Source organism: Coenobita brevimanus, chromosome 25, assembly GCF_032717465.1.
Source record: "Coenobita brevimanus isolate Jiangsu-jjx chromosome 25, ASM3271746v2, whole genome shotgun sequence".
Lineage (NCBI taxonomy): Eukaryota > Metazoa > Arthropoda > Malacostraca > Decapoda > Coenobitidae > Coenobita > Coenobita brevimanus.
In genome coordinates this window covers 44,389,863-44,403,838 of record NC_136978.1, presented here as the reverse complement: position 1 = coordinate 44,403,838, position 13,976 = coordinate 44,389,863, and the positions used below count along the sequence as shown (strand labels likewise).

The following is a 13,976-nucleotide window of genomic DNA, read 5'->3' as shown; positions in this document are numbered from 1 at the left end:
CATAGATACTTTTTATTTTTATTTTTTTTTGCACGGAAGAAGGAATCAAAGGCCAAAAGCCTGCAAGCTTGTTACCACCAAGAAAAGAAATAAACACAAGATAAAGGAGAGCTAAATTCAAGCTCTTTTCGTTTCGAGATGCCTGGACACACTACGCTTGAAAGCCTGGAGGTCATAGACAGCAGGGAATACAGATAGAGAAAGACAGTTCCAGGGATAACCTGTGGCATATATGAAGGACTTGGAGTAACGGTTAACTCTTGCATAAAAGAGGTGGACAGAAAAGGGATGAGAGTTTATTGCGAGATGGGTGCTACACACCCACCGTAATAGTGAAGGGATGCAAACAGACTTTCAGAGGAGCAGCGACCACTGAAGAAAAGATAGAAAGAGGTAAAGATGCAACAGTGCGACGAAGAGACAGAGGATCAAGGAAGCCAATAAGAGGAGAAGAGTTAACGAGACGAAAAGTGACTCCACCTTGTTGAGAACAGCTGTATGTGGGAAGCATCCCCACATATGAGAGTTGTACTATCTACAGGAACGAATATAACCCTGGTATAAAGTCAACAACTGTCCATGGGTAAAGGAGACAGAGTCAGCTTAGCAAACCTAATCGCTTGGAAGCAGATGTTACTAGCGAGGTAATAATTATGATCTTTTCGAGATAAATCCCGAGAGAATGAAATCCCAAATATGATTAAAGATGAGGAAGACTGAGTTGGATATTATGAAAAATTAGAGGATACTCCTGCGGAAGATTTTGATGAGTTGAAAGATGTAAGAACTGAGTTTTTGAAGGACTAAACACAAAATTACTTTTGCCCCAATCAGACATATAAGCCAAGTCAGACATTTGGTGTACCATAGTCTTATCTCTTATTTGCTGAAGTAAATGCTCAGATGGATGCTGTGGGAAGTAAATGGAAAGGTGAAGGGTGGAGTCATCAGCATAGGAGTGGATTGGGTTAGATGTGCCGCTTAGATGGTCATTAATGAATAGAAGGAAGAGAGTTGGTAACAGGAGAGAACCCTCAGGAACACCACTGTTGATAGCCCAACGAGTAGAACGGTGGCCGTCTACAACAGCAGCTACTGAACAACCAGAAAGGAAGCTGGAGATAATGGCACAGCTGGAAGGATAAAAACCGTAAGAGGGCAGTTTGGAAATTAAAGATTTATGCCAGTCTTGCCAGACGTCATCAAAAGCCTGTGAGAAGAAATTTTAATGTCAGCCATGAGGAAGTCAGAGAGGGGAAGTGATGGAGGAACAGCATCGGAATCACCTAAGGTGGAACTGGAGGAGAAAGTCTGAGCGAAGAGATCTGCTTCATCGGTAGATGAAACTACTACAGAACCAGAACCATCAGAGTAGAAAAGAGGAGGGAAAGATGATGAGGTAAAGTTGTTAGAAAGGTTTTTGACAAGGTGCCAGAAAGAGCGGGAAGAATTTGAGTTGGAGAGTTGAGAGCATCTAGTACGAATGAAATTATTTTTAGCCGAGTGAAGAACAGACTTAGCGCAATTCCGGGCTGAAACATGAAAGAAATGAGATTTAAGGGTGGGATGGTTCTAGTACCTATTGTAGGACCTCTCCTTGTGGTGTACAGCATTAGAGAAAGCATGAGTATCTTGTAGTATCTTCATAGCTTCTTGTAGTGAATTTTGTAGATCAGTTATACATATATTGTACTCGTGGACGAGAGGTAGTTATACGTGAGCAAGGTTTGTCAGTAGATAATCTTAGTTCCATTTGTCATGCAATGACAGGAGAGGTAAAGATGAATATGGGACTATTTATAATTTTATTGTCTTGAAATAACTAACTAAAGTCTCTCATACACGAGTGAAGTATAGAGTCCCGCTTACCTCCCACACTGTCTTGCTAGACCCCTCTTCATTCTCCCTCGCTCACAAACTCTTGCTTCTGTATCTAACCTCCTTCTCCCTCTCTAATTCTTCCTTCCTAATGTAGGAGAGCTTGTGTCACGTGTACTAGTCATGTGTGAAGTTTCTAGAAGCCTGTGTGTCTGTGTGTATGTATGGTCTCGAGGCCCTGCTTGGAGGCTGTTTGTGCTTGTGTGAGACATTCCAGAGAGGTGCTGCGTCATTTCCTTTTCCCACACCTAGCTTGACTGGTGTTCCCATCTATTATGATTTGTGTTATTTTAGTAGGGAGTCCTGACATCGCTCAGTCACGCCAGCTGGAGAACCTACAACAGCATATATCAGTGACACACTCTAATCTCTTAATACATAATACTGATTATAATATTGTATAGACATAATATTCATGGTAATATTGTACTGATCTAATAATATTCTAGAAACATAATTCATTGTAAACATATTGTATACATAATGGAGCAAATGCATTATAGTTAAACTGATTACAGAATATTGTATGACATGTTGTAAAATGTGTATGTATAACAGACATACGCATATACTTGTGCAATGGTAATACTGCTAGGTCATTACATTACATACGGAGTTATTCCTTTAGTAATGTCTATAATTTCACCTAACTTGTATGATGACTCTGGTAATACAGAAATGTAGTAACACTGTATGAATTGTTACATAATTATGTTGTTACATAATTATATTTTTATTGTACGTAATTGTATTGTATTGTCATTGTTACATATCGTTTGTAGTTACATAATTATAGCAACTGTAACATAACTGTAGTAATATTGTACTAATACTGCAGTACCATTGTAGTAATACAGAATCGTAGTAACACTGTATTAATTGTTAGATAATTGTATTGTTACATAACAGTATTTTTTATTGTACATAATTGTCTTGTTTTGTAATTGTTATATATCGTTTGTTGTTACATATCTGTAGCAACTGTAACATAATTGCAGTAATGCAATCGCATGTCGTTACATAATTGTAGTAACTGCAGTCCTGACATCGCTAATCCGGTCATGCTGCAGTCGATGATAGTGATGATGTGCCTTGCCACTGGCTGGAGAACAATAACTTGCTCTTTGTTTCACTTATACAAGGAGTTTATGCTGTATTGTGGCATTTATATTAACCGTTGCACCTATTTTCGTTTGTTTGCTATGTGATCATACTGTATATTTGTATGTATTGATTTTATATAGTTTGTTTTTCTTCTTTTCTGTACGCATTTTTGGTGTTGTCCGAGGTTGCATAATTGCTGGCTAATCTTTGGGACCCTTTTTTAAGGCTTAGTTTATATTGTACAGATAATATTGAAAATGATATTATATAGCCCCATATTTTGTTATTTTATATAAAAGTATATATACTCTATATACAGTATTAACCAAATACATTAACTTGTTGTTCATTTGTACCTATCGACGGCAGTTTATGTGTCAGCATTGTGTGGAAATCTTTGTCTTCACGATTGTGTGGAAAATGTTGTTCATTCTTGCTAACGTCATTTCTGTTGGTCATTTTTTTTTCTTTTCCTGGTTCTCCTTGTAATTTGTCTGGTTCCAATATGTTGCTTTAATTGATAAATGTTTATTACAGTTCTTTTAATCCTTCACTGAGTAACTGTGAAAGTATATTTTATTTATTACTTTGTAGATGTAATAATGTCTAGTTGTAGGTATGAAACACGTATTTTACAGTATGTAGGTATAAATGGTAACACCCGTTGGCAGTAAATGCATGCTTTAATAAATGAATGAATATATACAGTGTACAATAGTTATTGCTGGTGCAAGTATTTAGTGATTGAATTATGCATATGACTGAAGTAGGTATGTGTACGTAAGTTGTTACTATACAGCACGTTTTATATGTTTGTGCAGAAGGTTTTGTCTACCACTGTGTCTATCAGTGTGTATTGTATAAATGCAGTAACTATGTAACTCACTAATTTTTACCGTGGTGGGAATGGTGTGAGTGGTGATGCAGGTAATGATAGAGCTGTCCTTCACGGGTTGATTGGCGTGTGGTGTTCTCAGCTTCTCAGCAAAATGCTAGCAGCGACTTTCACTCTGGCAGCTGTGGTGAGTAACGATGAGTAACTTAAATGAAGATGGATGTGTAAGATGAGTGTGAATGAGGGCTCTGGTATTTGCTGCTGTAGTCTTGACCTCTTCACTCCTGCGTCAGAGTGGTGATGGAGATGGAGATGGAGGACGGTTGTCGAGAGGAGGGTGGGGTCAGGTGGTTGTGAGTCGTGAGTCTTTTTTCTCGCTCTTCATTTGCTTGTTTTGTTTTTCTTTCTCGATGTATTCTCCGTCCTTTCTTCTTGTGATTTATTCGTTGTAGGATGAAGACTGCCACTACTTGTAGGTACGTGTAGAAGATTATAGAGATGTCTCGTAGACTTGCTACTTGTAGTTAATCGTAGAGCTTGTTTTTCCTCACTCGTAACTTGTTCTTCTTACTGTATACTTGATTGTGGTTACTTGATCGTAGAATTTTAGTTTCTTGATAATTTTGAATCAACTGTAGTACTGAAGATGATCTTGGTTACCGTCTTGCCTGCTTTTGTAGAAGTTCACTGTAGATTCGTAGACGGGGTTCGTACTTTCGCTGCCACCATATCTTGTAGTATCTTCATAGCTTCTTGTAGTGAGTTTTGTTGATCAGTTATACATAAATTGTACTCGTGGATGAGCGGTAGTTATACGTGAGTAAGATTTGTAATTAGATAATCATAGTTCCCTTTGTCATGCAATGACAGGAAAGGTAAAGATGAGTATGGGACTATTTATAATTTTATTGTCTTGAAAAGATTAAAGTCTCTCACACACGAGTGAAGTACAAAGTCCCGCTGTTACTTCCCAGACTGTCTCACTAGACCTCACTTCTCTGTCCCTCTCTCTACAACCTCTCGCTTCTGGTAGCTAGCCTCCTTCTCCCTCTCTAATTCTTCCTTCCTAATGTAGGAGAGCTTGTGTCATGTGTAATGGCCATGTGTGAAGTTTCTAGAAGCCTGTGTGTCTGTGTGTATGTATGGTCATGAGGCCCTGCTTGGAGGCTGTTTGAGCTTGTGTGAGACATTCCAGAGAGGTGCTATGTCATTTCCTTTTCCCACACCTAGCTTGACTGATGTTCCCATCTATTATGATTTGTGTTATTATAATATGGAGTCCTGACAATTAAACAAGGATTTTTCTGCTTTAGTCACAGGATAAGAGACAGGAATGTGTGCTTCCATATCCCAGGGAATAACCTCCATAATGCACAAGGCACACTCAGAGGGCTCTTGGCCATGGAATTAATAGTCATTCCATGGAAAATCAAAGAAGTACTGCCTGAGGGCCTCCCAATCAGCAGCCCCAAAGTGCCACAGCCGCCCATTCTTGGGAGGCTTCACAATCCTTACTGGGGTGATCGGACAGGTTTAGGTGATAAGCTTATGACTGAAGAAGCCCAACGGAGAGAACAGATTAACAGCGTGAGCAGAAGGATTAGTTGTAGGGAAGAGGTCAAGTATGTTGGAACTCTCTCTAAGGCGGTCAGGGATACGGGTAGGGTGCTGTACAAGCTGCTCCAAGTCATTAAGGCTAGAAAAGATGTAGGCTTGTTCACCAGGTGGATCAGTGAAAGGAGAGGAGAGGCAAAGGTGGCGGTGATCATTGAAATCACCTAGAATGGAGATTTCAGAGAAAGAAGAAATTGATGGGATGTGTTCCCTCTTGGAAATTGGATACTCGAAGATTTTTTCCATAGTCAGTAGAACTGGGGGATAAGTAAACAGCACAGATATATTTATTCAGAGAATGACAGGATAGCAGAGGCCAGAGAGTAGAGAATTCATAGGATTCAAGTTCAGGAATACGAGAGCAAGATATGTTGTATACATATACACAATAGCCACTTTTGGCCTTGAACTTAGCTTAGAGAAAATTGAAGGTCACAGAGAAGGGTATGCTGTCAGTTGTCTCAGATAGCTGGCTCTCCGTGTGGAAGAGAAGATGAGGTTTAGAGGAGGAGAGGTGGTGCTTAACAAAGAGAAAGATAGAGGAAAGGCCACGAATGTTGCCGAAATGAAGATGTGTGTCAGGAAGTGGTTCCAGGCATCTCACGTGGTCGTCATCGGGATAGGAGCAGATTGTGGTGGCTTTTCTGCCCCCTTCCCCCCCTCCCCCATGGACTCAGAGGCTTGGTGTTGCGGTCCCATTTTACAAAATTTTGAAAAGGACGTGTAGTGTGTAATGTGCATTTAGTTTGGTGTTGACAGTTATACAAATTTGTACTGGAGAACATGCTGGCTTACTCTCTGTGTTACTGAAACACTGAAAAAGTTCAACAAAGGGGCATGGTCAGGAACTAGTCCTGAGGGCTAAGGAAATGGAAACTCCAGCTCTCCCTGTCATAAGCTTTCCATCCATTGTGCGAGCACCGCCCTGTTCGATTGGAGGTACAGTCTACTCCCTCTAAAATACTGTGCTCTATAGTGAATATTACAGTACAGTGTATAAATACTGTATTTTATAGCAAATGTTATAGTAGAGTATATTAATTCTATTCTCTTTGGTGCTCATTGTTATTTTTTAATTATTTATGCATATTTTTACTGCTTAAAAAGGAAGCCAAAGATCAGAGTCTGACATTCTCCTTCAAAGAATATTGATCATTACAAAACCCTAATCAAGATTGGTTCGTATTAAGATGACACACACATGATGCCGAGTGGTTAGAGAAGTTGTCTGTTGTGTAAACTGACGCGTGGTGGGTCTCAGGTTGGGGCTGGGAGGGGTTTGATAAGCTACATTTGGTCACAACAAACTTTACTGATCTTCCACCGACATGTCATACAAACACCTCCCCTAACACCGGTGCACCAGTCCTGGATGAGTCAGCCCTACCAGGTACTTGGGCTAGTGCCCAAGTGGTGACATGTGAAGGAGTGTGGCACGTAAGATGACTGATGGGCTTTAGGAATGAGGCTGATAGCCCCTGCCCAGAATCGAATAATAAAAATTGAAAGACTCGAGGTCAGAGGCAGAGGAAAAGACATAGAGTGAAAGGATTGGAGAAGGGGGTGGGGAGGGGAATAAAGAAGAGAAGAGAGAGGAGAGGGAAATGATTATAGAAAGAGAGGGGAGGGAAGAGAGGAAAGAAGATTTGGATGGGAGAAAGAGAAGAGAAGGGACAGGAAGGGAGGGAAAGGTATGGGAAGGTAAAGAAAGCTACTGTAAAAATAGAGGGGAGTAAATGGGTCAGGTCTACTGCAGGTACAATTAGCTTATTCTTTCAACAGATAACCTCGTCATGGGTCAATATGCCTAGTGTTTTCTGGACTTCTTGTGTACTCCTACGCAATTTTCCTGCTTTTCCTTTTTAGCTTCTTTCCTTCCTTCATTCATTCTTTCATTCATTTTTCAGTCCTTCCTTTCTGCTTTCCTTCCTTTCTTCCTTGCTTTCTTCCTTCATCCATTCAATCATTAATTTTTCTTTTCTTCCTTTTTACTTTCCTTCCTGTCTTCCATCCTTCTATTCATCCATTCTCTCTTTCCCTGCTTGCCTACATGTGTCCCTCCTACCTAATGTTATGCTATACTTCTTCCATCCTTCCTTCCTACCTACCTTTCTTGTTCCACCTTCCTTCTTTCTTTCATAGAATCATTTTGTATCTTCATTTTCCTTCCTTTCTGCCTTCTTTCATAACATCATCCTGATCCTTCTTCTATCCCCTTTTTAATCCCTTTAAAGTAACATTCAGTGCTTCCGTCCATCCAGCCATCTACCTTTCCTTCCTTCCTTCCTTCTGTAAATTTTGTCTCCCTCATCCTTTTCCAGACTTACTCTCTCTCTCTCTCTCTCTCTCTCTCTCTCTCTCTCTCTCTCTCTGCATTCATACACATTTACACATACATACAATCCCCTATATATATTCCACCAAAAGGCCGTCACTCTCCAGTAAATTGATTATTACCAGACGCGATGGTGAAGCTGATATTGCTTTCACTGTGTGTGTGTGTGTGTGTGTGTGTGTGTGTGTGTGTGTGTGTGTGTGTGTGTGTGTGTGTGTGCGTGCGTGCGTGTGCGTGCGTGTGTGTGTGTGTGTGTGTGTGTGCGTGTGTGTGTGTGTGTGTGTGTGTGTGTGTGTGTGTGTGTGTGTGTGTGTGTGTGTGTGTGTGTGTGTGTGTGTGTGTGTGTTTTAGCACGAAAACTTTGCAACCGCTCAAGATATCACCACAAAATTTTATAGGTGTGTAGTAGGATGAAAATCTCTTACGAGTTCGAAATTGGTGAAGGTAGGTCAAGGTCAAGGTCATATTCCGAGCCGCGCTAGATATGTATCGGCTAGCGGCTGGTGTGATTCCCCACTTGGGGGGCTGCAAGTATTATTATTATTATTATTATTAATTATTATTATTATTATTATTATTATTATTATTATTATTATCATTACTATTATTATACTCAGTGAACTGAGTGAAATTTTCTCTCTGAATGTTACACTAAGGACCGTGCCATGTGTCGATGGTTGTTCAGTCTGTGTATGGATGGAGTTATAAAAGAAACACAAGGTAGGGCAGTGGATGCTGGAGCGGCCCTAATGGGAGAGGGCAGCGTCTGGAAACTTCATGTTCTGTTGTTTGCAGATGATACTATATTGTTAAATGTAGACGATAAGAAACTCTAGGCTTGGTGAGTGAGAATTTGTAAGAAACGGAGTCTAAAAGTAAATGGAGGGAGAAATGATAATCTGGTTTTCGAAAGAAATAAAGTTACTCAAAGCACAGTGAGGCTGCATGAAGAGGGAATGGAAAACGTGGGTGCTTTTAAGTACTTGGGCAGTGTGATGAGTAAGGATGGAAGCTTGGAGGTTGAAGTACTTGACAGGGTTGCAACAGGGAAGGAAGGTTACTAGTTCATGGACAGCAGTGAGAAGAAATAGGGAAGTGAGAATGAAAGAAAAAAAGTCGCTACATGATAGTATTGTGATAGCAACTCTAACGTATGGAACAGAAGCTTGGACCTTGTTGGAAGGACACAAGCCACGAGTGAGAAGAGTGGAAATGATTTACTTGTATCTGAGAGAATCTTGTGGAGTTACATGGAGAGATAGGCTAACAAATGTGGAGGTGAAGGAGCTTTGGTGTGGGTGTGGTGGAAAGCATTAGGAAAAATACACTGAGGTGGTTTGGCCATGTGGACAGGATGGAGAGTGAGAGACTAACGAGGAGAGTGTATGTGAGTGAGATAGAGGGGGGGAGAGGGAGAGGGAGGCCGAGGATGAGATGGGTGGATGGAGTGTAAAGGTATATGAGAGAGGGAGATATAAGTTCGATGTAGGGCATAGAAATGGCAGGGGACTGCACTCGTAGCCCACCTCTCGTCGAGGCAACACCTCCACCGCTGTTCCCGGCGGGACCAGCTCTCCATAGCAGCCGTATCAGCCGAGGGACGGGTCCGTCGTTCGATCTGAGGGAGTGCCCTGGTCTGCCCACCAGGAGGTCGAGGGTCCTCCGCCCTAGAATACCCTGCCGATGACCCTTCCTCCGCCACGACCATGGACCGGGGCTGTGCCATCTGTGACGACCAGGACCGGGCCTCCCCTCCGTGCTTCCACCTGCTGCTGCTGCTGGAGAGCTGGGCGAGTCTTTTTCGCCCATTCCATCACGGGCGTGGGGGTCGAGGGCAGCGTCGGGGAGGCTTCCACCTGAGTTCGTCGGCGCCTCCTCCATCGGCGCCGCGCTGTCTACCCTGCTCCCGTCCCGCCCTGCCCTCGTTTAGACCATCGTGCTGCCGGCCTCACCATCCACCGCCAAGCCCCGCCCTGCCTCGTCGATCATCGGGCAGCCGATCTCACCACAAACCATCGCACCTTCCCCTGCCTCTGCCGCCTTTCCCTCGTTCGCCAGTTTGCTGTCCCCGCTACGCTCTCATTGGAGAGCTTTTATCCAGCATCTTCCCTGACGGGCTCTTTGTTTGCCCTGCCTCAAAACGTGCGGGGCGAATATAACAACAACAACAACAGGGGACTGGGTGACATGGAGGCGATTTACTTTTGGCCACCACTTACGGGATTAAGGCGTCTGGCTATAAATAGATTCTTATTCTTATTCTTATTCTTCTTCTTCTTCTTCTTCTTATTATTATTATTATTATTATTAGCATTATTATTATTATTGGATTCATGCATATATACACACAGACAGACAGACAGAAAGACAGACACATCACTCTTTGTAACTGCTCACTTTCATCTTTCTGATTATCTGTTATCTTTTCACACACACACACACACACACACACACACACACTTCGTTTAACTACATTGTAAAATAAATGAGGCGTACTATGTTTGTGTGTGTGTGTGTGTGTGTGTGTGTGTGTGTGTGTGTGTGTGTGTGTGTGTGTGTGTGGTGTGTGGTGTGTGGTGTGTGGTGTGTGTGTGGTGTGTGGTGTGGTGTGTGTGTGTGTGTGTGTGTGTGTGTGTGTGTGTGTGTGTGTGTGTGTGTGTGTGTGTGTGTGGTGTGTGTGTGTGTGTGTGTGTGTGTGTGTGTGGTGTGTGTGTGTGTGTGTGTGTGTGTGTGTGTGTGTGTGTGTGTGTGTGTGTGTGTGTGTGTGTGTGTGTGTGTGTGTGTGTGTGTGTGTGTGTGTGATGGAAGAGGTAACTGATATCATTCATACACACAGCAGGTCAGCTCTTAAACTGTCTTTCTCAGTCTGTTTCCCTCTGCCTATGACCTCCGCTCTTTGAAACGCAGTTTGTCCTGGCAGCTAAAATAGAGCAGATCTTGAACTTTGACTTTCTTTAGTTCTTCCATAAATGTTTTTTTCTTCTTCGGGTTTCCACTTTTTTTTTATTTATTCTGTGGAGATGGAAAAGAATGTGAAGGTAAGGTACAAGCTCGTGTGTGTGTGTGTGTGTGTGTGTGTGTGTGTGTGTGTGTGTGTGTGTGTGTAGCCTTGAGACAGTGGACTATTGGGTCCCTTTGAGGCTTACCACAGATATTGCTGCTGCTTCACCCCCCTCCCTCCACTCCATCCTTTCTTCTTTTTCGCTTTACTTCTCCTCCCTTTTTTATTCCCCTCTTTTTCCTCTCTCTCCTCTTCTTCCACACCAAACCACACCACACCACACCATACCAACGTCCCTCTCATTCTCCTTTTCCTCTTTTCTTCCACATCATACACCACACCACACTACTCCACACCAAACCACTTCCCCTCTCACGCTTCTCTACCCCTCCTCTTCCTCCACATTATACCACATCACATCACATTGCACCACATCACATCACATCACACCACACTACACCACACCACACCACGCCACGCCACATCACATCACATCACATCATACCACACCACACCACACCACACCACACCACACCACACCATGCCACACCACGCAACATCACATCACATCATACCACACCACACCACACCACATCACATCACACCACACCACACCACATCACATCACACCACACCACACCACATCACATCACACCACACCACACCACATCACATCACACCACACCACACCACATCACCTGTCCTCTTCTCCTCCTCTTGTTTTACACCACACCACAGTACAGACATCACACCACACTACGTGCACCACACTACACCACACCATACCACCTTCCCTCTCCCTTCCCTCTTCATTTCCTCTGCTTCTACACCACACCACACCACACTACACCACGCTACACTATACCAGACCACATCATACCACACTGCACCATACCACACCACACAGTACCACATCACACCACAGTGCACCACACCACACCACACCAACCACACACCATACCACACCACATCATACCACACTGCACCACACCACACCACATCACACCACACCACACAACACCATCTCCCTCCTCACGCTGCTCTTCATATCTGCTCTTTCTCTTCCCTCTTCTTTCTTCAACACTCTTTTCCTCTTAGCTCACTCTGCCCCACCTCTTCTCTCCTGTTTTCTCTCTCCTAATTTCCCCCTTCCTACACGCCTTACTCTCACCCCTCCTCTCCTTTCCCTCTTATTCTCGCCCCTTCTCTCCTCTCCTTTCTGCCCCCCTCCCTTCCACCTCTCTCTCTCTCTCTCTCTCTCTCTCTCTCTCTCTCTCTCTCTCTCTCTCTCTCTCTCTCTCTCTCTCTCTCTCTCCTCCTCGCCTCTCCCCAAGCCTCTCATAAGAAACTATTGATTTGTAAACCCTTGCCCAAATGCCGATGGCAGAGTAGCCGTGATCTTATGTGGACGATAAACATAAATAGATAAATAGATACAGTAGATAGATAGATAGATAGTGGTACTGTATACAGACAGACAGATAGAAACACGTAAACTAACATAGACAGATAGATAGATGGATGGATGGATGAAAGGACAGGCACAACAGATAAACAATGTGAGACTCTGACGCTAAAAAAGAAAACGAGAGAAAAAAGAAGATAGTTAAGGGGTAACTCACCTAGAACCGAGTAGCCCCTATCGGCATACTGGGTCCAATGAGGGACGGTGAATGGGTGTTCGGGAAGGTCCTCGAGTTCCTGTAGGTCTTCTAAGGGAGGTTCTGGGTCCGTAGGAGGGCTGTCACACCGCCAGTACTTCTTCTTGCACTGACCAAGTCCTCGAGTAGATCGGGAGCTGATTGAGGGCTGATTAAGGGTTGATTTAGGGCTGTTTGAGGGTTGATTAAGGGTTGATTGAGGATTATCTGTGGGTTGGTTGAGGCCTGAATTTAGGGCTGATGTGGGTGAATGGGCCATGTTATGTGGGTGTGGATGGGGTCGAGTTTGAGAACTGGTTTGGTGAAGGAACTGACTTTGTTGAGTTTGCTGAAGTGCCTGGACCTGAACTCTGGGTTCTCGGAGTGCCTGAGGCTGTGAATCTAGTGAGTGAGGTGCTTGGGGTGGAAATTAAGTGGCTGATTTGCCTGAGTGTGAGATCTATAGTGAAACTAAGTGGGTTTAGAACTCCCTGGGGTTGAACACTGGCTGTGTGGTACGAATTTGCTGAATATAAAGGTTCCTGTGGCTCAGAATTGGATGTGTAGGGAGAATTTATAGGTGCCTGGGGTTGAGAATTGGATGTATGGTGGGAATCAGCCTGCTTTAAGAGTTGCTGAGACTGGGAATTGGATGAAAAGTTAGATTTGCCAAGTCACGATGTCTCCGATTTTGATCATTGTCCTGGGTAAGAAATCCATGCTGAGGATGAGAATAGGATGCGTGCTGAGAATTTGCCTGTCTTTCTGGGTGAGAATTAAGAACTCTCTGAGGATGAATATTAGATCCTTGTTGAGAATCTTGACGCCTCTGGGCGTAAGAATCACGCGTTTGGAGAGATTGCTCAACTTCTGCTTGAAAATCGGGTGTTTGGCGAGGATCATGGTATTGAAAGCCATTTCCTTGCTGATAAGTTTGAGATTCGTGGCCGTAATAATTTGGTATTTGGCGATTATCTTTAACACCTTGGGTCTGAACATTAGACAACTGTGCTTGTAAACTGTGCGTCATATTGAGTATAGTGAGGAGTGGTTGTGGGTCTGGGTGGGTTAGCGGAGAAGGGGTGGATGTCGGGGGCAAACAAGTGCTTGGTCTTGGGGTCCAGCTGGTGGGCGAGGAAGGACAGGCAGAAGACATATGGTAAACGATGCCGCTGGCCAGGCTGCACAGACGGCGATGTGGCGGCATCTCTAAGTGTACTTCCTATATGCCATCTCCTGACCCAGCCATGTACACCGACCTGAGAAAGACACTGGAGACAAACAGCTTTACTTTGTTGGAGCACATCAAGAGAGAGAGAGAGAGAGAGAGAGAGAGAGAGAGAGAGAGAGAGAATGAGAGAATGTTTATGTACAGCTATAAACATCTCGTTGTTTTTGTTATGTTTTTTGTGAGGCATCATTGCTGCTGTTTTCATGGGTGTTATTGGATCCGATGTGTGCTTTTGTTGCTTTGTCGTTTTTATGGTCATGTTGCTGTGGTAATTGTCGTGTGTGTGTGTGTGTGTGTGTGTGTGTGTGTGTGTCTCTGACAGTGTGTGAGAGAGAGAG

The 13,976-nt window shown here is 43.4% G+C and overlaps 1 protein-coding gene and 1 pseudogene across 1 annotated transcript in view; one reads left to right on the top strand and one right to left on the bottom strand.

The window, feature by feature from the left end:
* LOC145393784 (heparan sulfate glucosamine 3-O-sulfotransferase 6-like) overlaps window positions 1-12,691 on the bottom strand; it is a 44,772-nt gene extending 32,081 nt beyond the window's left edge. The window contains exon 1 of the mRNA XM_080267832.1: window positions 12,390-12,691. Within this exon, the coding sequence (XP_080123958.1) occupies window positions 12,390-12,687 (298 nt within the window). The 5' untranslated portion in view covers window positions 12,688-12,691. The remainder of the gene's footprint in view (window positions 1-12,389) is intronic.
* An 882-nt stretch (window positions 12,692-13,573) lies between these two features.
* The window catches only part of LOC145393836 (uncharacterized), a 12,458-nt pseudogene continuing 12,055 nt past the window's right edge, over window positions 13,574-13,976 (top strand).